At 45.4% G+C, this 26,824-nt stretch overlaps 1 protein-coding gene across 2 annotated transcripts in view; it reads left to right on the top strand.

The window, feature by feature from the left end:
* Positions 1-243: 243 nt before the first annotated feature.
* LOC147107679 (E3 ubiquitin-protein ligase DZIP3-like) overlaps positions 244-26,824 on the top strand; it is a 126,840-nt gene continuing 100,259 nt past the window's right edge. Inside the window, exon 1 of one of the 2 annotated variants that reach the window (XM_086006901.1) lies at positions 244-542. In XM_086006901.1, the coding sequence (XP_085863027.1) occupies positions 479-542 (64 nt within the window). In that variant the 5' untranslated portion in view covers positions 244-478. The remainder of the gene's footprint in view (positions 543-26,824) is intronic. The other variant, XM_086006902.1, reaches the window with a different exon arrangement.

The raw sequence follows: 26,824 nt of genomic DNA, 5'->3' as shown, positions 1-26,824 counted from the left end.
GCAGCACTCCCTGGATGTTAGGTGGACTTATTGATGGGAGTTACTTGGTTTGAATAGAATTTGGGTGAATTATGGTGGTCGGAGTTTCAGTTCAGAGGTACTGGGTGAGGTTATGTATTGGGTTATACCAGATGGGAGTTTCAGTTTGTTATAATCAGAAGGGTTTTGAGGAGTATCTTCAAGATGGGGGATTGGTTGGGGATTAATCATAAGTGGGTGTTTGGTATGTACCAGAGACTCAATCTGCTTTTGCACAACAAGCAAGAAGGGTCAAACCCGAAACGTCAACTCAAATTTCTCTCCACGGATGTTGCCTGACTTGCTGAGTTTTTCCAGCATTTTCTGTTGTTATTTCGGATTTCCAACATCTGCAGTATTTTGCTAACTTACTTTTACACGGATAGAGCCGCCCTTGCCCCGCCTGTCTGTTAAGTGAAAAGTGAACCACGAAACTGAAAGAAGGAAACTGCGACACGTAATGCAGTGTTTCACAGTCTGCATATCAAGCAAGATCTCACTGAAAAGAGTCATGGCTGGGAAAGGTAAGCTTCGTGAGGCTTTAAGGTCGGTGTAATGTGAAATGAAAGTTTTCGGCGTTCGGCTGTATTAAGCCGAAGTATTTAACGCGTGTGCCCAGAAATAACTGCTTCTTTTAAACCACCGGAGCTGTTTGTTTTGGCAATGAGCCAAAATTCCGCAATTCTGAATCCACGATTGACAAAGGTCGCTGGCTTAGTTGTTGCTTCTTTTCGGTTGATACCTTAAATGAAGGACGAGAGTTAAGTTGTAATGTAACTGGCCACACCCGACAGCGTGAAATACGATACATGAGCTGCATTTACCCTGGTTCACCCTGGAATGAATTTGGGCCTTCCGTCCAGATCAGCCCGACAACTTCAACCGTGGCGTGAAGCCAAACTGTTTTGCTCCTGACATTATACTGAAAATGCTGCCTTAACAAAGAGGCGATTTTAGAAATAATACATGATTTAAAATGGCCACAGGGGAGGTGCCAGAGGACTGGAGAACAGCTAAAGTAGTACATTATACAAGAAGGGTAGTAGGGATAAACCAGGGAATTACAGGCCAGTGAGCCTAACATCAGTGGTAGGGAAATTATTGGAAAAAATTCTGAGGAACAGAATTAGTCTCCACTTGGAGATGTAAGGATTAATCAAGGAGAGTGAGCATAGCTTTGTCAGGGGGAGATTATGTCTAACCAATTTGATTGAATTTTTCGAGGGGGTGACTAGGTGTGTGGATGAGGGTAGTGCAGTTGATGTGGTCTACATGGACTTCAGTAAGGCTTTCGACAAAGTCCTGCATGGGAGACTGGTCAAGAAGGCAAGGACCCATGGGATCCAGAGCAATTTGGCACATTGGATCCAAATTGGCTTAGTAGCAGGAGGCAGAGGGTGATTGTCGAAGTTTGTTTTTGAGACTGGAAGCCTGTGTCCAGTGCTACACCGCAGGGATCGGTGCTGGGTCCCTTGCTGTTTGTAGTGTACATTAATGATTTAGATATGAATGTAGGAGGTATGATCAGTAAGTTCGCAGATGACACGAAAATTGGTGGAGTGGTAAATAGCGAGGAGGGAAGCCTCAGGCTACAGGACGATATAGATGGGTTGGTTAGATGGGCAGAACAGTGGCAAATGGAATTTAACCCTGAAATGTGTGAGGTGATGCATTTTGGGAGGACTAACAAGGCAAGGGAATACACAATGAATGCTAGGACCCTTGGAAGGACAGAGGATCAGAGGGACCTTGGTGTGCATGTACATAGATCCCTGAAGACAGCAGGACAGGTAGATAACGTGGTTAAGAAGGTATATGGGATACTTGCCTTCATTAGCCGAGGCATAGAATATAAGAGCAGGGAGGTTATGATGGAGCTGTACAAAACGCTAGTTAGGCCACAGCTGGAATACTGTGTACAGTTCTGGTCGCCACACTATAGGAAGAATGTGATTGCATTGGAGAGGGTGCAGAGGAGATTCACCAGGATGTTACCATAGCGTTTCAACTATGAAGAGAGACTGGACAGGCTGGGGTTGTTTTCCTTAGAGCAGAGAAGGCTGAGGGGGGGACCTGATTGAGGTGTACAAAATTATGAGGGGCATTGATAGGGTAAATAGAGAGGAACTTTTCCCCTTAGTAGAGGGGTCAATAACCAGGGGGCATAGTTTCAAGGTAAGGGGCAGGAGGTTTAGAGGGGATTTGAGGAAAAACATTTCACCCAGAGGGTGGTTGGAATCTGGAACTCACTGCCTGAAAGGGTGGTAGAGGCAGGAACTCTCACAACATTCAAGAAGCATTTAGATGAGCACTTGAAACGCCATAGCATACAAGGCTACGGAGCAAGTGCTGGAAAATGGGATTAGAATAGATAGGGCTTGATGGCCGGCGCAGACACGATGGGCAGAAGGGCCTCTTTCTGTTCTGTATAACTCTATGACTATGACTAATCCCTCGTCCTGAACATTTTGTATCTCTAGTTCCCTCCAGAGTTGATTGTGGGATGACCTTAAGAACATAGGGGGAAAAAATTGGCTCACGCCCCCATTGAGGCGCTAACTTCAGCAAGTAGAAAAAAATCACGCCCTGCGCCTGAAATTGAATGCTAGTGCCCCAAGCAGGAGGCAGAACGCTACAGGAAGCGATTCCCCCTCCCTCTTGGGATGATCCCATTGAATATCTCAGCGATACGTGCCGCAATGCCACGCGCGCTGGCACATAGCACCACGGTACTGCAGGCCTTCCTCCCCTGATTAAAGGGAGGGGCGTGCTGGACCACCAGGGAGCGGGGCGCCGGCAAAAGAGCCCGGCACTCCTGACGGATCGCGGCCGGCGCCCCGCGGGGGGTGGGCAGAGGGGGCAGGTGCTGGCAGGTGGGCCACAAAAAAATGGCCACCTGGCACCTCCCCTTTAAATATCACCGCCCCGGCTGCAAGTATGCCCTCCTGACCCTGTCGGACATAGCGTCTGGTGGTACATCGGGGCGCGACCCAAGTTTGTGGCTGGGGCGCGAGCGAGGCTCTGCGCATGGCAATGACACTGAATTGGGATTGGGGGCAAGGTATTGACTTGGATAGAGAACTCGTTGGCAGACAGAAAGCAAAGAGTTGGAATAAACGGGTCTTTTTCCGAGTGGCAGGCAGTGACTAATGGGGTACCGCAGGGATCGGTCCTTGGACCCCAGCTATTCAAAATATATATTAATGATCTAGACAAGGGAACTAGATGTAATATCTCCAAATTTGCAGACGACACAAAGCTGGGTGGGCGTGTGTGCTGTGAGGAGGAGCCGAGAAACTCCAGGATGATTTGGATAGGTTGGGTGATTGGGCAAAAGCATGGCAGATGCAATATAATGTGGATAAATGTGAGGTTATCCACTTTGGTGGCAAAAACAGGAAGGCAGATTATTATCTGAATGGCAATAGATTGGGAGAAGGGGAAGTGCAACGAGACCTGGGTGTCCTTGTGCACCAGTTGCTGAAGGTAAGCATGCAGGTGCAGCAGGCGGTTAAGAAGGCAAATGGTATGTTGGCCTTCGTAGTGAGAGGGTTTGAGTACAGGAACAAGGATGTCTTGCTGCAGTTGTACAGGGCCTTGGTGAGACCACATCTTGATTATTGTGTGCAGTTTTGGTCACCTTATCTGAGGAAGGATGTTCTTGCCATGGAAGGAGTTCAGTGAAGATTCACAAGGCTGATCCCTGGGATGGCAGGAATGACGTATGAGGAGAGATTGGGTCGATTGGACTTATACTCGCTGGAGTTTAGAAGAATGAGAGGGGATCTCATCGAAACTTATAAAATTCTGACAGGTCTGGACAAACTAGATGCAGGTAGAATGTTCCCGATGGTCGGAGAGTCCAGAACCAGGGGTCATAGCCTAAGGATAAGGGGTAAGCCATTTAGGACAGAGATGAGGAAGAATTTCTTCACCCAGAGAGTGGTGAACCTGTGGAATTCTCTACCACAGAAGGCGGTTGAGGCCAAGTCTTTAAATATATTCAAGAAGGAGTTAGATATATTTCTTAGAGCTAAAGGTATCAAGGGATATGGGGAGAAGGCAGGTATGGGGTACTGAGTTTGGATGATCAGCCATGATCACATCGAATGGCGGAGCAGGCTCGAGGGGCCAAATGGCCTACTCCTGCTCCTATCTTCTATGTTTCTATGTTCTTGCAACCCTTGTAGACAAGTGCGGGGACTGTGGGGAGGACGAGCAAACTGACCACGGCACTGTGGTACAGGAAGCCATTCAAGTCGGGGGAGTAAAAAGGAAGGTGGTTGTAGTAGGCGACAGTATTGTTAGGGGGGATAGACACTTCTCTACAGCCAGGAGCATGAGTCCAGAAGGCTATGTTGACTAGCTGGTGCCAGGGTAAAGGACATCTCCTCCAGGCTGGAGAAGAACTTGGAGTGGGAGGGGGAGGATCCAGTTGTCGTGGTCCACGTAGGTACCAACGACATAGGTAGGACTAATAAAGAGATTCTGCTGAGAGAGTTTGAGCAGCTAGGGACTAAATTAAAAAGCAGAACCACAAAGGTCATAATTTCTGGATTATTACCGGAGCCACGAGCAAATTGGCATAGGGTCAGTAGGATCAGGGAGATGAATGTGTGGCTCAAAGATTGGTGTGGGAGAAGTGGGTTTTGATTAGTGGGGCACTGGCACCAGAACTGGGGAAAGAGAGAGCTGTTCTGTTGGAATGGACCACACCTGAACCATGCTGGGACCAGAGTTCTAGCGAATCGAATAACTAGGGAGGGGCTTTAAGCTAAATAAGGCAGCAGAGGGTCACGGTGGAGAGAAATCTAGAATGTTAAAGAGAAAAGACAAGGAAGCAGTGCAGGAAAGTGATTGGGGTAAGGATAACCAGATTGTGTCAGGAAGGGACAGAACGTACAAACAAAGGAGTGCACTAACAAATAGGGTCCGGGTAAGAAAAAATGGTAAGACAAATAGGGCCATAGTACAAAAAAATATTAAGATGTCTAAAAATGTTAAGACAAATCTAAAGGCACTGTATCTGAATGCACGAAGCATTTGTAATAAGGTAGATGAATTAACAGCGCAAATTGATGAAAATGGATATGATATAATTGCGATTACGGAGACATGGCTGCTGGGTGACCAAGGCTGGGAGCTGAATATCCAAGGATATTCGATATTTAGGAAGGATATGCAAAAAGGAAAAGGAGGTGGGGTGGCGTTGTTAGTAAAGGATGAAATCAGAGCAATAGTGAGAAAGGATATTGGCTCAGAAATTAAAGATGTAGAATCAGTCTGGGTGGAGCTAAGAAGCACTAAGGGACAGAATACATTGGTGGGAGTTGTCTATAGGCCTCCAAATGGTAATGTAGGGGACGGCATCAAACAGGAAATTAGAGATGCATGTAACAAGTGTACTACAGTAATCATGGGCGACTTTAATCTACATATAGACTGGCCAAACCAAATTAGCAATAATACTGTGGAGGATGAATTCCTGGAGTGTGTACGAGATGTTTTTTTAGACCAGTACGTTGAGAAGCCAACTAGGGAACAGGCTATCCTAGATTTGGTATTGTGCAATGAGAAGGGGTTGATTAATAATCTTGTTGTGCGGGGTCATTTAGGGAAGAGTGACCATAACATGATAGAATTCTTCATTAAGATGGAAAGTGAAGTAGTCCAATCCGAAACTAGGGTCCTAAATCAAAACAGAGGAAACTACGAAGGTATGAGGAGGGAGTTGGATTGGGAAGCTTCATTAAAAGGCATGACGGTGGATAGGCAATGGGTAACATTTAAGGAACAAATGCATGAATTGCAACAGTTATACATTCCTTTCTGGCGCAAAAACACAAAAGGAAAAACGGCCCAACCATGGCTAACAAAAGAAATTAAGGATAGTATTAGATCCAAAGAGTAATCATATGCACGGTGGCATAGTGGTTAGCACTGTTGCCTCACAGCGCCAGGGACCCGGGTTCAAATCTGGCCTCGGGCGACTGTCTGTGTGGAGTTTGCACATTCTCCCTGTGTCTGCGTGGGTTTGCTCCGGTTTCCTCCCACAGTCCAAAGATGTGCGGGTTAGGTTGATTTGGCTATTATAAATTGACCCTTAGTGTTAGGGGATTAAATACGTGGGGCTACAGGGATAGGGTGGGATATGTGTCGGTGCAGGCTCGATTGGCCGAAATGGCCTCTATCTGCACTGTGGGGATTCTGTGTGTGTGAAAGTTGCCAGAAAAAGTAGCAAGCCTGAGGATTGGAAGCAGTTTACAGTTCAGCAAAAAAGGACCAAGAGATTGATTAAGAGGGGAAAAATAAAGTATGAGAGTAAACTTGCAAGGAACATAAAAGCAGACTGTAAAAGCTTCTACAAGTATGTAAAAAGAAAAAGATTAGTGAAGACAAATGTAGGTCCCTTACAGTCAGAAACGGGAGAATTTATAATGGGGAACAAGGAAATAGCAGAGCAATTAAACAAGTACTTTGGTTCTGTCTTCACGGAACAGGACACAAATAACTTCTCAGAAATGCTGAGGAAGGGGTGGGGATTGTAACCTCGAACTTTAAAAACTGTAGTTAACAGAAACTGTCTTGAATACGCGCTAATTACAGGGAGCTGAGACAGCACTTGCAACTTGGGTGTGGCTCCAAGTGTATAAAAGTAAATTAGTAACTGCTGATTCACAGAGTACTGAATACTGGTGTGGGCGATGGCTCCTCTGGGGAGTACAGCCAGAGCCAAGTCCATGGCACCACGGGTGGCTCAACTGTACTGGGGGGGAGGAGCTCGGGAAAGCAATAATGGTAGGGGGGGGGGGGGGGGGAGAGCTCAGGAAAGCAATAATGGTAGGGGATTCAATAGAGGAACAGACAGGTGTTTCTGCGGCCGCAGATGTGATTCCAGGATGGTATGTTGCCTCCCTGGTGCCAGGATCAAGGATGTTACTGAGCAGCTGCAGAACCTTCTGGGGGTTGGTGGGGGACTCCGGAGGCATACTGATCTGGTTTAAAACAGAACTTAAGAATTACATCAAATTTATAAAAAAGGGCGAAAACCATATGTGGCTCAAACTTGAGAGGGAGATTATCTCAAACACCCAAGATGTTTACATTTGCGCACTTTATATCCCCCCCAATCGATTCCCCGTACTTTAAAGAGGACACCTTCTCCAACATGGAGGGGGAAATTATCCAATACCAGGCCCAGGGGAACGTGTTGATCTGTGGGGACCTCAATTCAAGAACGGGCGAAGAACCAGACTTCACCAATAATCAGGGAAACAATTACGTTTTCGGGAATAACCACTTTGACATCCCTTCCCTTCCATACAGGCATAACTGCGACAAGCAGTCAAATACCAACGGAAAACAGCTACTACAGCTCTGTCGAAACCTGGGTCTGTACATTGTCAATGGTAGGTTCATAGGAGACCTCCTAGGAAGATCGACCTATTGCTCACCTCTTGGCTGCAGCACAGTAGACTATATGATTACAGACTTAGACCCATCCTCTTTCAGAGCATTCACAGTCAAACCACAAACAACACTGTCAGATCACAGTCAAATTACTATGTTCCTCAAAAAGACAGAAACAAACAACATAGAAACACAACCCAGTAAACTGTACAACACCAAAAAATCGTACAGATGGGCCAAAAACGACACGGAAAAATACCAGAAAACAATTAGCAATGCATCAACTCAAGCTCTCTTAGACACCTTTCTGGATAACATATACACTCACAATAAAGAAGGCGTAAACCGGGCAGTTATTAAACTAAACAATATTTTTGATAATTTGGCAACAAATGCAAACTTGAAAGCTCGCAAGAACAAACCCAAAACAAAAAACTATGAAAAATGGTTTGACCGAGATTGCCATAACATGAGGAAAAAACTTAGAAAAATATCAAACCAAAAACACAGACATCCAGAAAACGAGGAATTACGCCTTACTTATTGTCAGACACTAACACAATACAGAAACACACTCAGAACCAAAAAAGAGCAATATATTAAGAATACACTCAGCTCCATGGAGGAATCCATTGATTCCAATTGTTTCTGGGAAAACTTGAAAACACTACACAAAAAACAACACGACGATTTGGCCATTCAAAATGGGGACACATGGGTAAACCACTTTGAAAAATTATACCAGAAAAACACACTAAGACCAGAGCAACACCAAATATGCAAAAAACTGGAAAAGCTAGAAATGGCCATAAAAGATAACCAAAACCCGCTAGACGCCATAATAACAGAAAAAGAACTTCTTGAAAAACTCAAGGACCTGCGACCAGGAAAAGCTTGCGGGACAGACGGCATACTAAATGAGATGATTAAACACACAGACGACAAAATGAAACTGGCTATCCTAAAACTCTTCAACTTGGTTCTGAGTGTCGGTTATTTCCCTGATATCTGGAACAAAGGACTCATAACGCCCATATACAAAAGTGGGGACAAAATCGACCCAAACAACTATCGAGGCATCTGTGTAAACAGTAACCTGGGGAAGGTATTCTGTAGCATCATAAACAAAAGACTTATAAACTTCCTTGAGGAGCACAATGTCTTGAGTAAAAGCCAAATTGGATTCCTGCCAAACTATAGAACATCCGATCATATCTTCACCCTACAGACCCTAATTGACAAACACGTTCACCATAACAAAAGCAAAATCTACGCATGCTTTGTAGATTTCCAGAAGGCTTTCGACTCCACCTGGCATGACGGTTTATTCCTGAAACTTATCGAAAGCGGGGTAGGAGGGAAAACATATGATGTAATTAAATCAATGTATACAAACAACAAATGTGCTGTTAAAATTGGAGACAAACAAACAAAATACTTCCCACAGGGGCGGGGGGTGACGCAGGGCTCGCCAATCTCACCGACACTCTTTAATATTTACATAAATGGATTGGCAAAACTACTTGAACAATCTACAGCACCCGGCCTCACCCTATATGAATCCAAGGTTAAATTCCTCCTCTATGCAGACGACCTGGTTCTGCTGTCACCAACTAAAGAGGGTCTACAGCAGAACCTGGACCTGCTGGAGTCGTACTGCCAGACTTGGGCCCTGACAATAAATCCCCAAAAAACCAAAGTCCTTGTGTTCCAGCAAAGATCCAAACATCAGGGACCCAAAATAAATTTCACAGTAGGAACAACCAAAATTGAACAAACCACTAACTACACATACTTGGGCTTAAAAATCAGTTCTACGGGAAACTTCAAACTGGCTGTGAATGAACTGAAAGAGAAAGCAAGAAGGGCCTTCTATGCCATCAAAAAATCAATCCAAATAGAAATCCCAATTAGCATTTGGCTCAAAATTTTCAAATCAGTAATTGAACCAATTGCACTCTATGGCAGTGAGGTATGGGGACCGCTAACTCAACAAGAATTCGCAAAATGGGACAAACACCCAATTGAGATCCTACATGCAGAATTCTGTAAAAGTATCCTCCGGACTCAAAGGAAAACAGTAAACAATGCATGCAGGGCGGAACTAGGCCAATATCCATTAATAATCACTATCCAAAAAAGAGCCACCAAATTTTGGAATCACCTACAAATGAGCAACCCCCAATGCTATCACTACGACGCCCTGAAATGCCAAGAGCTGACCATAAAGAAGAATACCCTCAGTCAACTAGTCCTGGGACTCAGTGAAGTAACTACTAACAATACTAACAATAACCAGCCCCAGGACAGTGACAGGGTAACACAAAGAATTCGACCCAACACAATCGTCGCTAAGCAAAAGGAAAAATATCTGACATATTGGGCAGAAACAACAAAAACCCAAAGCAAACTCAATTGCTACTTGGCCCTAAACAGACAATACAACATAGCTGATTACCTGACCATGGTAAAGGATAACAAACTGAGAAGAACCTTGACAAGGTACAGACTTAGCGAACATAGCCTAGCGATCGAAAAAGGGGTGGGTGGGGGTGTGGGTGGGGTGGGTGTGGGGGGGTGGGTGTGGGGTGGTGGGGGTGGGTGTGGGGGGGTGGGTGTGGGGGGGTGGGTGTGGGGGGGTGGGGGTGGGTGTGGGGGGGTGGGGTTGGGGGGTGGGGTGCACAGCCAGAGGTCGTGGTCCATATCGGTACCAACGACATAGGTAGAAAGAGGGATGAAGCCCTGCAGGCAGATTTTAGGGAGCTAGGGGAGAGATTAAAAAGCAGGACCTCAAAGGTAGTAATCTCTGGATTACTCCCAGTGACACGAGCTAGTGAGTATATAGAAATAAGAGGAAAGCGCAGATGAATGCATGGCTGGAGAGATGGTGCAGGAGGGAGGGCTTCAGATTCCTGGGACATTGGGAATGGGGGTCGGTGGGATCTGTACAGGCCAGGCGGGTTGCACCTCAACTGAGCTGGAACCAGTGTCCTTGTGGTGGGGGGGTTGCTAGTGCTGTTGGGGTGGGTTTAAACTAATTTGTCGGGGATGGGCACCAGGATGTAGCATTAGAAAGGAGAAACAAAGGATAGGGAGAGACAGATAGAGTAAGAAATAGTAAGGTATTAGGTGGGGTCAGACTAAGAGGGAATACAAGAAGGTCTAAGATAGGTTTACAGTGCAGGTGTGTAAACGCACGAAGTGGGGTAAATAAGGTTGGTGAGCTGCAGGTGCAAATAGCCACATGGGAATATGATGTTGTGGCGATAATGGAGCCCTGGCTCAAAAAGGGGCAGGATTGGGTTTTAAATATTCCTGGATATAAGAGGGCGCAAAGCACCGAGCGCCCGGGCGTGTTGCTGCCCACGCTTCCCGTGGTATTCAGCGGGAGGTTAGCGGCGGCGCAAGCCGGCAGCGCTCTGTAGCGCTGTGCCACCAGCGATGTCATCATTGCCGTGCGCAGCGCCCCGGCCGCGATCTTCGGGAGCGCCCCCTGACTTACCGCTGGACGTTGTGTCCGATGGGGTCATGGGGACCTACCTGCGGCCGGGGAGGCACTATTTAAAGGCGAGGTGTGGGACGGCCATTTTTGTTGCTGGCTGCCTGCCAGCACCTGCCTGCGCTCTCGTTCCCAGCCTCCTGAATGCCCCCCCCCCCCCCCACCCGCGGCGGAGTGCCAGCTCCGCTCCAAGAGCCCGGCACTTCTCTTGAGTGCCGGGCTCTTTTGCTGGCACACCTGATCCCCGGGGGCCCAGCTGGGCCCTGGGTCGCGCTGCGCTGCAGCATGTGGCACCGCATTATTGACTCGCAGCGCCCCAAGAGGGGTGCAGGGCACTTCCAGTAGCGCCCCGCTTCCCTCTTGGGGCGCAGCCACTCAATTTCCGGCGTGGGGGCTACTCAATTTTTAGCCCAAGGTGTTCAGGAAAAATAGGGAAGGAAAGAAAGGAGGTGGGGTGGCAGTATTGGTGAAGGAGAATGTTACAATGCTGGAGAGGGAGGATGTCCTGGAGGGGTCAACAACAGAATGTATTTGGTTAGAGTTAGGAAATAATAGAGGTGCCATTACACTACTAGGTGTATTCTATAGGCCAACAACTAGTGGGAAAGATATAGAGGAGCAAATTTTCAGGGAAATTACAGAGAGGTGCAAGAACTAGAGAGTAGTGATAATGGGGGACTTCAACTATCCTAATATAGACTGGGATAGTAATAGCATAAAGGGCAAAGAGGGGGAAGAATTTCTGAAGTGTGTTCAGGAGAACTTTCTTGACCAGTACATTTCTGGCCCAACGAGGAAGGAGGCATTGCTGGATCTGGTTCTGGGGAATGAGGTAGGTCAAGTGGAGCAAGTGTCAGTAGGGGAACATTTAGGGAATAGTGATCATAGTATCATAAGGTTTAGATTAGCTATGGAAAAGGACAGGGAGCAATCTGGAGTAAAAATAATTAATTAGAGGAAAGCAAATTTCAATGGGTTGAGAACGGATCTGGTCCGGGTAAATTGGAATCAAAGATTGACAGGCAAAACTAATCGAATAATGGGCTGCCTTTAAAGAAGAGATGATTCAGGTACAGTTGAAGTACATTCCCACGAGGGGGAAAGGTAGAGCAATTAAAGCCAGAGCTCCCTGGATGACGAAAGAGATAGAGAGTAAGATGAAGCAGAAAAAGAGTGCGTAAGACAGATGTCAGGTTGAGAATACAAGTGAGAATCAGGCTGAATATAGAAAGTTCAGAGGGGAAGTGCAAAAGAAAATAAGAGGGGCAAAGAGAGAGTATGAGAATAGATTGGCAGCTAACATAAAAGGGAATTCAAAAGTCTTCTATAGGCATATAAATAATAAACGGGTAGTAAGAAGAGGGGTGGGGCTGATTAGGGACCAAAAAGGAGACCTACGCATGGAGGCAGAGGGTATGGGTGAGGTACTAATTGAGTACTTTGCATCTGTCTTCACCAAGGAAGGTGATGTGCCAAAGTCATAGTGAAAGAAGAGTTAGATGAGATAAAAATTGATAAAGAGGAGGTACTAGAAAGGCTGTCTGTACTTAAAGGTGATAAGTCACCAGGACCGGATGGGATGCATCCTAGGATGCTGAGGGAAGTTAAGGAGGAAATCGTGAGGTACTGGCCATAATCTTCCAGTCCTCCTTAGATACGGGGGGTGGTGCCAGAGGACTGGAGAATTGCAAATGTTACACCTTGTTCAAAAAAGGGTGTAATGATAAACCCAGCAACTACAGGCCAGTCAGTTTAATTTCGGTAGTGGGGAAGCTTTTAGAAACGATAATCAGGGACAAAGTTAACAGCCACTTGGACATGTGTGGATTAATTAAGGAAAGCCAGCACGGTTTTGTTAAAGGCAAATCCTGTTTAACTAACTTGATCGAGTTTTCTAATGAGGTAACGGAGAGGGTTGATGAGGGCAATGTGGTTGATGTGGTATACATGGATTTCCAAAAGACATTTGATAAAGTGCCACATAATAGGTTTTCCAACAAAGTTAAAGCCCACGGAATAAAAGGGATAATGGCAGCATGGATATGAAATTGGCTAAGTGACAGGAAATAGAGAGTAGTGGTGAATGGTTGTTTTTTGGACTGGAGGAAGGTATACAGTGGTGTTCCCCAGGGATCGGTACTAGGACCACTGCTTTTCTTGATATATATTAATGACTTGATGTGGCTGTACAGGGCACAATTTCAAAATTTGTAGATGACACAAAACTTGGAAATATAGTGAACAGTGAGGAGGATAGTGATAGACTTCAAACGACATAGACCGGCTAGTGGAATGGGCGGACACGTGGCAGATGAAATTTAATGCAGAAAACTGCGAAGTGATACATTTTGGTAGGATGAACGAGGAGAGGCAATATAAACTAAAGGGTACAATCCTAAAGGGGGTGCATGAACAGAGAGACCTCTGGGTATATGTGCACAAATCGTTGAAGGTGGCAGGGCAGGTTGAGAAAGCAGTTAAAAAGGCATACGGGATCCTGGGCTTCATAAATAGAGGGATAGAATACAAAAGCAAGGAAGTTATGATGAACCTTTATAAAACACTGGTTCAGCCTCAACTGGAATATTGTGTCCAATTCTGGGCACCACATTTTAGGATGGATGTGAAGGCCTTAGAGAAGGTGCAGAAAAGATTTACAAGAATGATTCCAGGGATGAGGGACTTCAGTTATGTGGATAGACTGGAGAAGCTGGGGTTGTTCTCCTTCGAGCAGAGAATGTTAAGAGGAGATTTGATAGATGTGTTCAAAATCATGAGGGGTCTGGACAGAGTAGATAGAGAGAAACTGTTCCCATTGGCAGAAGGGCTGAGAACCAGAGGACACAGATTCAAAGTGATTGGCAAAAGTACCAAAGGCGACATGAGGAAAAACTTTTTTACGCAGCGAGTGGCTAGGTCCTGGAATGCACTGCCTGAAAGGGTGGTGGAGGCAGACTCAATTGTGGCTTTCAAAAGGGAATTGGATAAGTACCTAAGGGGAAAGAATTTGCAGGGCTGGGGGGAAAGGGTGGGGGAGTGGGACTAGCTGAAGTGCTCTTGCAGAGAGCAGGCGGGGCTGAATGGCCTCCTGTGCTGTAACCATTCTGTTATTCTAACCAATCCTCTATCCATGCTAATATATTACCCCCAACCCCATGAGCCTTTATCTTGCGTAGCAACCTTTTATGTGGCATCTGGATTTGTCACTGGAGATGCTCCGTCAGTGTATTCTCTCTGTATGTAGGTGCTAGGGACCGGCCTTGGTTTAATGGTAGCACTGTTGTCCCTGAATCAGAAGGTTGAAGTCCCACACCAGAGATTGGGCATACAATTTAGGCTAACACTTCAGTGCAGTACTGTACTGAGCGAGTGTATTCTGAGAGATTGAATGACAATTTAAATCTAGAATCCCGGAAGAGCACCATCTACATTTGTGTGAATTGTTGGTGCAATCCACAGTAATATCGGATTCAGTTCAGTAGAAGGGCAAACTTCATACTTTATTTTAGCATTAATTTGTTAAGTCTTTTTTCCCTCCTTTTTTAAAACCATGGAGGATCAAAAGCAAAATACTGTGGATGTTGTAAATTTGAAGTAAAAAGAGAAAATGCTGGAGATACTCAGCAGGTCAGGCAGCATCTGTGGAGAGGGAAACAGAGTTAACGTTTCAGGTTGATGACCTTTCGTCAGAACTGGAAAAGTTAGAGATGTGACAGGTTTTAAACAAGTGCAGAGGCAAGGAGAGGGGAGGAAAGAGCAAAAGGGGAGGTCTATGATAGGGTGGAAGGCAGGAGTGATTAAATGACAAAAGGGATGATGGTGCAAGGTGAAAGGTGGTAATGGGACAAGAAAAGAAACAAAAGACGGGTCTAGAGGAGGTGTAAATGGGAATATCAGAATTGTCAGCAACAGCTGCCTTCTGAGAAAATGGGGACAGAGGTTGTGATCTGAAATTGTTGAAACTCAATGTTGAGTCCAGAAGGCTGTAAAGTGCCTAATCGAAAGATGAGGTGCTGTTCCTCGAGCTTCTGTTCAGCTTCATTAGAACAGTGTAAGAGGCCAAGGTCAGAGTGGGAGTGGAGAACTAAAATGACAAGTGACTGGAAGCTCGGTCACACTTGCGGACTGAACGGAGGTGTTCTGCAAAGCGGTCACCCAATCTGCATTTGGTCTCCCCAATATAGAGGAGACCGCATCGTGAGCAGCAAATACAGTATACGAAATTGAAAGTACAAGTAAATTGCTGTTTCACCTGGAAGGAGTGTTTGGGGCCCTGGACAGTGGGAAGGGCAGGTGTTGCATCTCCTGCGTTTGCACAGGAAGGTGCCGTGCGAAGGGGAGGGTGTGTTGGGCATGATTGAAGAGTGGACCAGGGTGTCACGGAAGGAACAGTTCCTTTTGATGCTGAAAGGGCCGGGGCAGGGAAGATGTGTTTGGTGGTGGGATCACGCTGGAGATGGCGGAGGATGATCGTTGAATGTGGAGGCTGGTGGGGTGGAAGGTGAGGACAAAGGGAGCCCTATCGTGGTTCTGGGAGGGAGGGAAAGGGGTGAGAGCAGAATTGCAGGAAATGGGACCGACATGGTCGAGGGCCATGTCAACCACGGTAGAGGGCAATCCTTGGGTGAGGAAACAGGAAAACAATATCTGAAGCCCTGGTATGGAAGGTGGCATCATCAGAACAGGTGCGATGGAGATGGAGAAACTGGGTGAATGGAAGAGAGTCCTTGCAGGGAGGGGCGGGGGAAGTGTAATCAAGGTAGCTATAGGAGTTAGTGGGCTTATAGTAGACATTGGTCGATAGCCAATCTCCAGAAATAAGATCGCGAAGTCGAGGAAAGGAAGAGTTGGAGGTGGACCATGTGAAGGCGAAGCAAGGGTGGAAATTTTAAAGCAAAGTTAATAACATTTGCCAGTTCGGGGCGAGAGCAAGAAACTGCACCGATACAGTCATCACTGTACTGGAAAAGGGTGAGGTATGAGATTGTCTAAAATCCTTTATGAGTCATGTAATATTTTTAGACTTTCTTTATGTGGACATTGTGAGTAGGTTTTCTCTTTGGTTACAGATTATCTGCTTATCTCCCCAAGTGGCCTGCTGCTGCTGCAGGTAATGGGGCAAATGCACAGCTTGTTTCTAGGCTAACAGTCCAATGTTTATCCCTCAACGAACTTCATTAAAACACACTGGCCTGGATTTTGCGATAATAATAATGAGAGGCTATCAGCGCTCACCGTTATTATGGAGTAAATTGGACAGCAACTTTTGGTGTCCGCACATGCGCTGTAAAACGTTGAAATCAGGAAGTTGCCCTGCCCCTCCCCACGCTGCGCTACTCCGGTACCAGAGGGTGCCGTGCTGAAGTGGATTTTTAATTACCGTATATTGCCACGCAAAAGCCCACAAAAAGTCTGTGGGCAGCTGTAAGTGCAATGAATGGCAAGCACTGTTCATTCACCACTGACTGCAAAATCCAGGCATGATCTGGTCATTATCTCATTTCTGTTTGTGGGATCATGCTCTGTGCATATTGGCTGCCATGTTTCCTGCATTGCAACAGTGACAGTACTTCATTGGCTGGGAAGTGCTTTGGGATGTTCTGAGGTTGTGAAAGGCGCTCTATAAATGCAAGTCTATTCTTTCTTTCATCCAGGCATGATTATCCTATTTTTGTGTTTGGCCGGGAGCTGCCAAAACCTCTGTTCAGTGCCTCCTTTTTTGAGGACAGTGATTTTAAAATGTGTGTGTTGGGAAAGGGAGCCAATGGGAGTTTATAAAGATGGATTGATAGGGGAGCGGGACTTAGTACAGAATGGGTTGCAGGTAGTGAAGTTCAGGGTTAGTTGGATTTTGTACAGGGTGGAGCTTAGGAGGCTGGCAACTGCGTGTGATGGTGAAGAAGGTGTGGATGAGGGTTTCGAGTGGCCATGGGGTAGAGGGGCTAAAGTGGGAACTATAGTGGATATGTAAATAGCCTATCTTGTGAGTAACTTGATATGGAGTTTCAAACTCGGTTTCGAGTCAAATAGGACAGGTTGGATACTGTTGAGTTTGGGATGAGCGAATGCCCTGGCACGGGATGGAATTGGGACTAGGGTGCTGAGTTTGTGGTAAGAACCGAATAGAAAATAATTTTAAATGGTTTAAATTATGAGTACATTAAAATCTACTACATCACTGATGAGGATCCATCAGTTTTTCGGAGAGTTAAAAAAGAGGAATTGCAACTTGATCAGTACTTCACCTTGAAGTGATGTAATGAAAAATATAGTGCCTTTGACCGGCTGTAAAATTTGCTCCATAAGTCACACCTTTATGCTGGTTGTTTGGTGTATGATTAATGCATCAGGTTGCTGGATGACCAGTATAAAAATTGTTGTTCACAGTAGTGTGGCCAATACACTAGAATTTGTAGATAACCTGCTTAATTGCATAAGTTTATTTTCTGTGTAAATCTGATTTAATTGAATATGTTTAAAAGAAGACCTCAGGATGAAGTCGCAAAAAAATGAGTATATATTGGAAGTGGATCCTCATAATAAAAAAAATGAAAAATTAATTAAAATTCACTGCATGTTGGCCGGGTTTCTGATTGGGCCCATCATAATTTTGGCAAGAATGCAGGTATACTGTGTGTTTACAAAACCTCCGCTCACGGTCTCCTGATTGGCCAGGTTGGACACTGGATATTTCAATGTTACGGTTCTGGATATTTCCAACCTCTATTTTCCCAATCAGATAGCTGGAACATTCCTACAGAATCCATGAAGCTGAAATAATCTGTACTCTAATCTACTGTGAATAAAATAGATTTTTATCGTTTCATAGTTTTTTTCATTTTAGATATCAGTCTGTGTGTCTTCCTCCTCTTAGGCAGTCCCTCGGAACCGAGGATGACTTGCTTCCACATTAAAAATTAGTTCTCAGGTGACTGATGAGGCCAATGCGGGACCTACAGTCTCTGTCACAGGTGGGGCAGACGGTGGTTGAAGGGGCAGGTGGGTGGGGTGCTTGGGTTGACGTGCGCTCCTTCTGCTGTTTGCGCTTGGCTTCCGCTTGCTCCCAGTGAAGAGACTCAAGGTATTCGGCGTCTTTGTGCAGTCTTGGGCCAAGGATTCCCAGGTGTCGTTGGGGATGTTGCACTTTTTCAAGGAGGCTTTGAGGGTGTCCTTGAAGCGTTTCCTCTGCCCACCTGGGGCTCTTTTGCCGTGTCGGGGCTCCGAGTAGAGCGTTTGTTTTGGGAGTCTCGTATTGGGCATGCGGACGATGTGGCCCATTCATTGGAGCTGATCGAGTGTGGTCAAAGCTTTGATGCTGGGGATGTTGGGCTGAGCGAGAACACTGACGTTGGTGCACCTATGTGTACTATGTATATAAGTATACACCGGTTGCTTGTGCAGATTATACAAAGCTTTAATTCACTCAGTTATTAAAATCAGCCCTTTGCACGTGTACTTGCAAAGTAAAGCATGAAAAAAGAAACACACTGTAATAGCTTTACAATTACGCACTATGTGCCCAGACCTCTGTGTTCCTCAAGCCTCTTGCTGTGAGTTCCATGCTATGTCAGACTTCCTACATTGCAAAGGGTTGGGATAAATTCAGCATATATACTGGGTTTGCAGTCTTCAAGCATTATCCCGGCTCTTCTCTATTCTGCTGTGTGTAAAATTCATGCCGTAAAAAAAACCTGCGCTCAATGACCAGTACCAGCACCAGCTTTCTACAAGAAGGCACATAGGCATAGAGTCATAGTTATACAGCACAGAGAGAGGCCCTTTGGCCCATTGTGGCCACGCCGGCCATCAAGCCCTGTCTATTCTAATCCCATTTTCCAGCACTTGGTCCGTAGCCTTGTATGCTTTCTATCTACCCTATCTATGCCCCTCATAATTTTGTACACCTCAATCAGGTCCCCCCTCAGCCTTCTCTGCTCTAATGAAAACAACCCCAGCCTGTCCAGTCTCTCTTCATAGCTGAAGCGCTCCAGCCCAGGTAACATCCTGGTGAATCTCCTCTGCACCCTCTCCAATGCAATCACATCCTTCCTATAGTGTGGCGACCAGAGCTGCACACAGTATTCCAGCTGTGGCTTAACTAGCGTTTTGTACAGCTCCATCATAACCTCCCTGCTCTTGCCTTCATTAGCCAAGGCATAGAATATAAGTATCCCGTATGCCTTTTTAACCACCTTATCTACCTGTCCTGCTGCTTTCAGGGCTCTATGTACATGCACACTAAGGTCCCTCTGATCCTCTGTCCTTCCTAGGGTCCTACTATTCATTGTGTATTCCCTTGCTTTGTTAGTCCTCCCAAAATGCATCACCTCACACTTTTCAGGGTTAAATTCCATTTGCCACTGTTCTGCCCATCTAACCAACCCGTCTATATCGTCCTGTAGCCTGAGGCTTCCCTCCTCGTTATTTACCACTCCACCAATTTTCATGTCATCTGCGAACTTACTAATCATACCTCCTACATTCATATCTAAATCATTAATGTACACTACAAACAGCAAAGGACCCAGCACCGATCCCTGTGGTACACCACTGGACACAGGCTTCCAGTCACAAAAACAACCTTCGACCATCACCCTCTGCCTCCTGCCACTAAGCCAATTTTGGATCCAATGTGCCAAATTGCCCTGGATTCCATGGGCTCTTACCTTCTTGACCAGTCTCCCATGCAGGACTTTGTCAAAAGCCTTGCTGACGTCCATGTGGACTACATTAACTGCACTACCCTCATCCACACACCTAGTCACCCCCTCTCAAAATTCAATCAAATTGGTTAGACATGATTTTGGATCCAATGTGCCATACTGACTATCCTTGATTAATCCTTGCCTCTCCCAAGTGGAGACTAATTCTGTCCCTCAGAATGTTTTCCAATAATTTCCCTACCACTGATGTTAGGCTCACTGGCCTGTAATTCCCTGGTTTATCCCTACTACCCTTCTTGAATAATGGTACTACGTTAGCTGTTCTCCAGTCCTCTGGCACCTCCCCTGTGGCCAGAGAGGTTCTGAAAATTTGTGTCAGCGCCCCTGCAATCTCCTCCCTTGCCTCACACAGCAGCCTGGGATATATCTCGTCAGGGCCTGGGGATTTATCCACTTTTAAGCCTGCTAAAACCGCTAGTACCTCCTCGCTCTCAATACTAATTTGTTCAAGTATATCACAATCCCCCTGCCTGATTTCTATGCCTACATCGTCCTTCTCCATAGTGAACACAGATGCAAAATATTCATTTAAAACCTCACCTACATCTTCCGGCTCTACACACAGATTGCCACTTTGGTCCCTAATGGGCCTTACTCTTTCCCTGGTTATCCTCTTGCCCTTAATATACTTATAAAACAGCTTGGGATTTTCCTTTATTTTGCCTGCCAGTGTTTTTCCATGCCCCCTCTTCGCCCTTCTAATTTCTTTGTTAAGTACCTCCCTGCACTTTCTATACTCCTAGGGCTTCCACTGTTTTTAGTCCTTTGTATCTGTCAAAAGCATCCCTTTTTTTCCTAATCCATTCTTGTATATCCCTTGACATCCAGGGTTCCCTGGGTTTGTTGGTCCCACCCTTGACCTTTACGGGAACATGTTGGCGTTGTACTCTCTCTCTTTCCTTTCTGAAAGACTCCCACTGCTCTGATGTGGATTTTCCTACAAGTAGCTGATCCCAGTCCACATTGGCCAGATCCTGCTTTATCATATTAAAATCGGCCTTCCCCCAGTTTAGAACCTTTATTTCCATTCCATCTTTGTCCTGTTCCATGACGACCTTAAATCTCACCGAATTATGGTCACTGTCGCCAAAATGCTCTCCTACTGACACTTCCACCACTTGCCCGGCTACATTCCCTAGAATTAGGTCCAGCACCGCCCCCTCTCTTGTAGGACTTTCTACATGCCGGCTCAAAAAGCTCTCCTGGATGCACTTTAAGAATTCCACACCCTCTAAGCCTTTCACACTCTGACTATCCCAGTTTATATTGGGGAAGTTGAAATCCCCTACTATTATTACCCTATTATTTTCGCACTTCTCTGAGATTTGCCTACATATCTGTTCCTCTATCTCCCCCTGACTGTTTGGGGGCCTATAGTACACTCCCAGCAAAGTGCTTGCCCCCTTTTTGTTTTTAATTTCTACCCATATGGCCTCATTAGAGGAACCTGCTAAGATATCATCCCTCCTTACAGCAGTAATTGACTCCTTGATTAATATTGCGACACTCCCTCCTCTTTTACACCCCCCTCTGTCTCGCCTGAAGATTCTATACCCCGGAATATTGCCTGCCCCTCCCTCAACCATGTCTCTGTGATAACAACAATATCCTACTCCCAAGAGTTCAACACCTTCAATTCATCTGCCTTACTTGCAAGACTCCTTGCATTAAAATAAATGCCATCCAGCCTTGCCATGCTCCCTTGTGCCGTTACATATTTGCTCTGCCTTCCAGGCTGACTTGTTTTTTTCCCTCTATATTTGGCTGTGCATCACCCCCTACAATAGCTCCACTCCGTATCCCATCCCCCTGCCAAGTTAGTTTAACCACCCCCCCCCCCCCCCCCAACAGTACTAGCAAACCTCCTCACAAGGATGTTGGTCCCGTTCTGGTTCAGGTGCAACCCGTCTGACTTGTACAGGTCCCACCTTCCCCAGAAGCAGACCCAGTGATCCAGGAAACTAAAGCCCTCCCTCCTGCACCAACTCTTTAGCCACGCATTCATCTGTTCTATCCTCCTATTCCTATACTCACTAGCACGTGGCACCGAGAGTAATCCAGAGATTACAACCTTTTGAGGTCCTGCTTTTTAATCTGCTACCTAGCTCCCTAAATTCTTGTTGCAGGACCTTATCCCTCTTTCTACCCAAAATAACAACAGAAAATGCTGGAAAAACTCAGCAGGTCAGGCAACATCCGTGGACAGAAATTTGAGTTGACGTTTCGGGTCGAACCCTTCTTCTTCAAAACTGGAAAGAAAAGATAGATCGGAGGCAGGGCTGCGATCGGACAAAAGAATAAAAGAAACAAAAGAAGTAAAAAAGAGACAATAAAAGGTATTGGAAGCTAGACGAGATGGTAATAGGCTGAGATTGGGTGTAAAGTGTACTGGCAGGGCAAGAGATAGCTGCCAGGTGTGAGAGAGAAACAAAAGGAAAGGGGGGGGGGAAAGGAGTGGAAAAATTACAAGAAAAAATGAAATAGGGGCCGAGGTTATGATCTGAAATTGTTGAACTCGATATTGAGTCCGGAAGGCTGCAGAGTGACTAATCGGAAAATGACGTGGCTGTGAAACCAAGTCTTGGCAGATACCTGATCAAACACGAGAATGGAAACTGAAAGTAATGAAGATGAACAAGGTTGAAGAGCCAAACGGAGATCCCGTCGAAGAGAAGAGCAGAACTTCTTCAAGGTAGGCATTCCTAGAAGAGGTGTGGCAGTGAACCAAACACTAGTACGATAGCAAAATACTGCGGATGTTGGAAATCCGAAATAACAACAGAAAATGCTGGAAAAACTCAGCAGGTCAGGCAACATCCGTGGACAGAAATTTGAGTTGACGTTTCGGGTCGAACCCTTCTTCTTCAAAACTGGAAAGAAAAGATAGATTGGAGGCAGGGCTGCGATCGGACAAAAGAATAAAAGAAACAAAAGAAGTAAACGAGACAATAAAAGGTATTAGAAGCTAGACGAGATGGTAATAGGCTGAGATTGGGTGTAAAGTGTACTGGCAGGGCAAGATATTTATACACTCAGGGATATATCTGTTTATACACTATGGATAGATCTGTATTTTTGTGAACAAACATGAATGTTTTCCGATGCTTTGGCAATATAAGATGTAACTTGTCATGCCAATAAAGCGATTTGAATTGAATTGATAGCTGCCAGGTGTGAGAGAGAAACAAAAGGAAAAGGGGGGGGGGAAAGGAGTGGAAAAATTACTACCCATGTCTTTGGTACCAATGTGAACCATGACCTCTGACTGTTCACCCTCCCCCTTCAGAATGCCCTGTAGCCATTCAGTAACATCCTTGACCCTGGCACCAGGGAGGCAACATACCATCCTGGAGTCACGTCTGCAGCCACAGAAACGTCTATCTGTTCCCCTTACAATAGAATCCCCTATCACTATTGCTCTCCCACTCTTTTTCCTCCCTTCCTGTGCAGCTGAGCCACTCGTAGTGCCACAGACTTGGCTCTTGCTGCATTCCCCTGAGAAACCATCTCCCCCATCAGTATCCAAAACGGAAAATCTGTCGGAGAGGGAGATGGATCCAGGGTACTCCTGCACTACTTTCCTAGTTCTTTTACTCTGTCTGGCGTGATGCAGAGTACAGAGTGATGCATCCAAGTAGCTCTACATTAGTTCCAGAAATGTGTGGGGTTTTTCTTTTAAAAAAGCTACTAATTTAGAGTATAGTTCCAGATAAGTGGGTATCGGTTTCAAACACAAACCGCCCAAGAAAGTACCTCTTCACTTTTTTTGAGCTAATTACTCACCTCAGTATTTGCAATGTCCATTTTCACAGCTCTATGTGGTCTTTCCAATTGTGTAGTGAAGAATTGGCTGCTCTTTTACAAAGGATGCTGGGACTCCTTACAGATGTCCCATCACAGTTCAGTGGTCCTTTTGTGCTTATTGTCCCTTGTTTTGGTTGCATCATCTTTTGAAGGGCTTTTAAGCTCCTGAATTGGATACCTTTGTTTAATGTTGTTAATGGAAAGCTGCAGTTTTTTTTTTGTTACATCAACAGCTTGCATTTATATAACGCCTTTAACTTAGTAAAACATCGCAAGGCACTTCACAGGAGCGTTATCAAACAAAATTTGACGCCAAGCCACATGACATGTTAGGACAGGTGAGAGGTAGCTTTTAAGGAGCATCTTAAAAAGAAGAGAGAGAGCTAGAGAAGCCGAGAGGTTTAGGGAGGGAAACCATGTTAAACCATGATTATTTAGGCGCTCTCCAGGTACTTTCTTCTGGCCAGCGCAAAGGACCACTGCTGGTAGGGCCGCTCATTACCTAGTACAAATGGGTGGAGCGTGTGTCATAAGACTCCAATTTGCATATTACAAGTGGCCTTCCGCCTGAAACAAGTGGCCAATCTCAAGACCTTTCCGAAGCCATTTTTCGGCTGCTAGCACTCTGTTTACGCCAGGAGGTAGAAGTTGTAATTGGCCCTAATAAATCTGCTTTCTTGAGAAGTAACTTGGAAACAAGAGCAGATTTCACTGGTTTACTTTATTTCTCAACCTTCCTTCAAATCCATTTCAATACAATAAACATCTCCCAATTCTTGTAACAAAAGTCCTAGGAAAAGCTTTTTTTCCCCAACAAAAAAGTAAACTTGCGTTTGTATACCACCTTTGATGACTTCAGGATGGCCCAAAGTGCTTTACAATGAAGTACTTTTTGAAGTGTAGTCATTGTTGTAATGTAGGAAATGCGGCAGCCAATTTGCGCGCGACAAGCTCCCACAAACAGCAGTGAAATAAATGGCCAGACCACGATGGTGCAGATCATGAGGATAGATGTTGCCCAGAACACCGGGAGAATTCCCCTGCTCTTCTTCGAACAGTGCCGTGGGATCCTTTACATCCGCCTGAGAGGGGCGATGGGCCCTCGGTTTAACGTCGCATGCGAAAGACGGAACCTCCGACAGTGCAAAACTCCTTCTCTACTACACTAAAGTGTCGGCAGGTTAAACCTACAGCCTTCTGATTCAGAGGCAAGAGTGCTACCACTGAGCCGAGGCTGACACCTTACTTGAAACCAGATATTCAGACGGTTTCATTTGAGATATTAAAGTAGACATTTCTCTGATCCGTTACAATGATTTGTGTTATAAAATTGATGCACTCATGCTATTAGTTAAAAAATGAAAATACAAGGTTTAAGCATTAAAAGATGGTACATTCTGGAGAATGCTGGTAATTCAGTCAGGTTGTCGGTTGTAGTACTGGATAATAGCATTGGAACTTAGCTTTAAAATTTAACCGTCAGTAGTTTTTGTGAAGATTTTCAGTTTTTGGTGAATTTATTGGAGTGTGCATGTAATTTTTATGCTGCTTACCAGTGTCATGTGGTAAAAGATCTTGAGTTATATGACAGGAGAGCATGAGTGCTGATACATTTAGATGGTTTGTAAGGATATGTATTTGCATTATTATGCACCAATTTAGCTTGGGTTTTTTTTCAGCAATCTCATCTGTCGTCAATCTACAGATTACACGTCAGCAACTTTAGGATTATATTTTAACACACACTTCCTCCCTTTCTATGGAATTAATCTGATTTTTTAAATTTGTATTTGGATTAGAAACCTGTCACTGAATTGTTTACTTGCAGTCAACTGAGATTGGGTCCCATGATGGCACAACAGGTAAATGCACTGTGCAATACGGATTAGAAAGGTTGCTGGTTCAATTTATTTTCCATATTGCATTATCAGTTCTCAGCCAAAGCAGTGATGAAGGTTCCCAATCCTGCTGGAAAGTGCTTATGTATGGGCATTGAGTGAGATTATGATGGGGGACAACTGTGATGACCCACATGGTATGCCAGCACACTAACTAAGCTCACGCATGAAGAATAGCCACTTGGGTGAGCTATTAGAGGGCTGATGGTACTTATGGCACCATGTCTCTCCTTCAGAAGGGGAAGAAAAGGATGGGGAGATAATAGCTATTCCACCAGGGTATCTGCTTTACTGCTGAACAATTTATCTCCCATGATTCAACAAGTTAATAATGAATAAATCAGTTGTGTAAATTTGTATTATAAAATGTAAAAACTCACTTGTAGCAGTAATTGAAAAAGACCTGACAAGACATGTGCAAAAGGAAAGTTATCTGGAGGAGTAAGAGTGAAGAAAGCAGTGGGGAATTTTCTTTTATTAAAGGATCAAGCGCCCCGGAAAAATTAGCGCCCCCGCACCGGAAATTGAGTGGTTGCGCCCCAAGAGGGAAGCGGGGCATTACTGGAAGTGCCCCGCATTCCTCTTGGGGCGCTGCGAGTCATAGAAACATAGAAGATAGGAGCAGGAGTAGGCCATTCGGCCCCTCGAGCCTGCTCCGCCATTCAATGCGATCATGGCTGATCATCCAATTTCAGTACCCGGTCCCTGCTTTCTCCCCATACCCCTTGATCCCTTTAGCCTTAAGAAATATATCCAACTCCTTCTTGAATATATTTAATGAATTGGCCTTTACTGCCTTCTGTGGTAGAGAATTCCGCAGGTCCACCACTCTCTGGGTGAAGAAATTCCTCCTCATCTCAGTCCTAAATGGCTTACCCCTTTTCCTTAGACTGTGACCCCTGATTCTGGACTCCCCGACCTCCGGGAACATCCTTCCTGCATCTAGTCCGTCCAGTCCTGTCAGGATTTTATAAGTTTCAAATAAGATCCCCTCTCATTCTTCTAAACTCCATCGAGTACAAGTCCAATCAACCCAATCTCTCCTCATACGTCATTCCTGCCATCCCAGGTATCAGCCTGGTAAATCTTCGCTGAACTCCTTCCATGGCAAGAACATCCTTCCTCAGATAAGGCGACCAAAACTGCACACAATAATCAAGATGTGGTCTCACCAAGGCCCTGTACAACTGCAGCAAGACATCCTTGTTCCTGTACTCAAACCCTCTCGCTACAAAGGCCAACATACCATTTGCCTTCTTAACCGCCTGCTGCACCTGCATGCTTACCTTCAGCAACTGGTGCACAAGGACACCCAGGTCTCGTTGCACTTCCCCTTCTCCCAATCTATTGCCATTCAGATAATAATCTGCCTTCCTGTTTTTGCCACCAAAGTGGATAACCTCGCATTTATCCATGTTATATTGCATCTGCCATGCTTCTGCCCAATCACCCAACCTATCCAAATCATCCTG

The sequence above is a fragment of the Somniosus microcephalus genome, chromosome 14 (genome assembly GCF_052327205.1).
Source record: "Somniosus microcephalus isolate GS21.2 chromosome 14, FLI_Smic_1.0, whole genome shotgun sequence".
Taxonomy (NCBI): domain Eukaryota; kingdom Metazoa; phylum Chordata; class Chondrichthyes; order Squaliformes; family Somniosidae; genus Somniosus; species Somniosus microcephalus.
The sequence above is the reverse complement of the archived record's forward strand: the minus strand, read 5'-3'. Positions and strand labels throughout refer to the sequence as shown.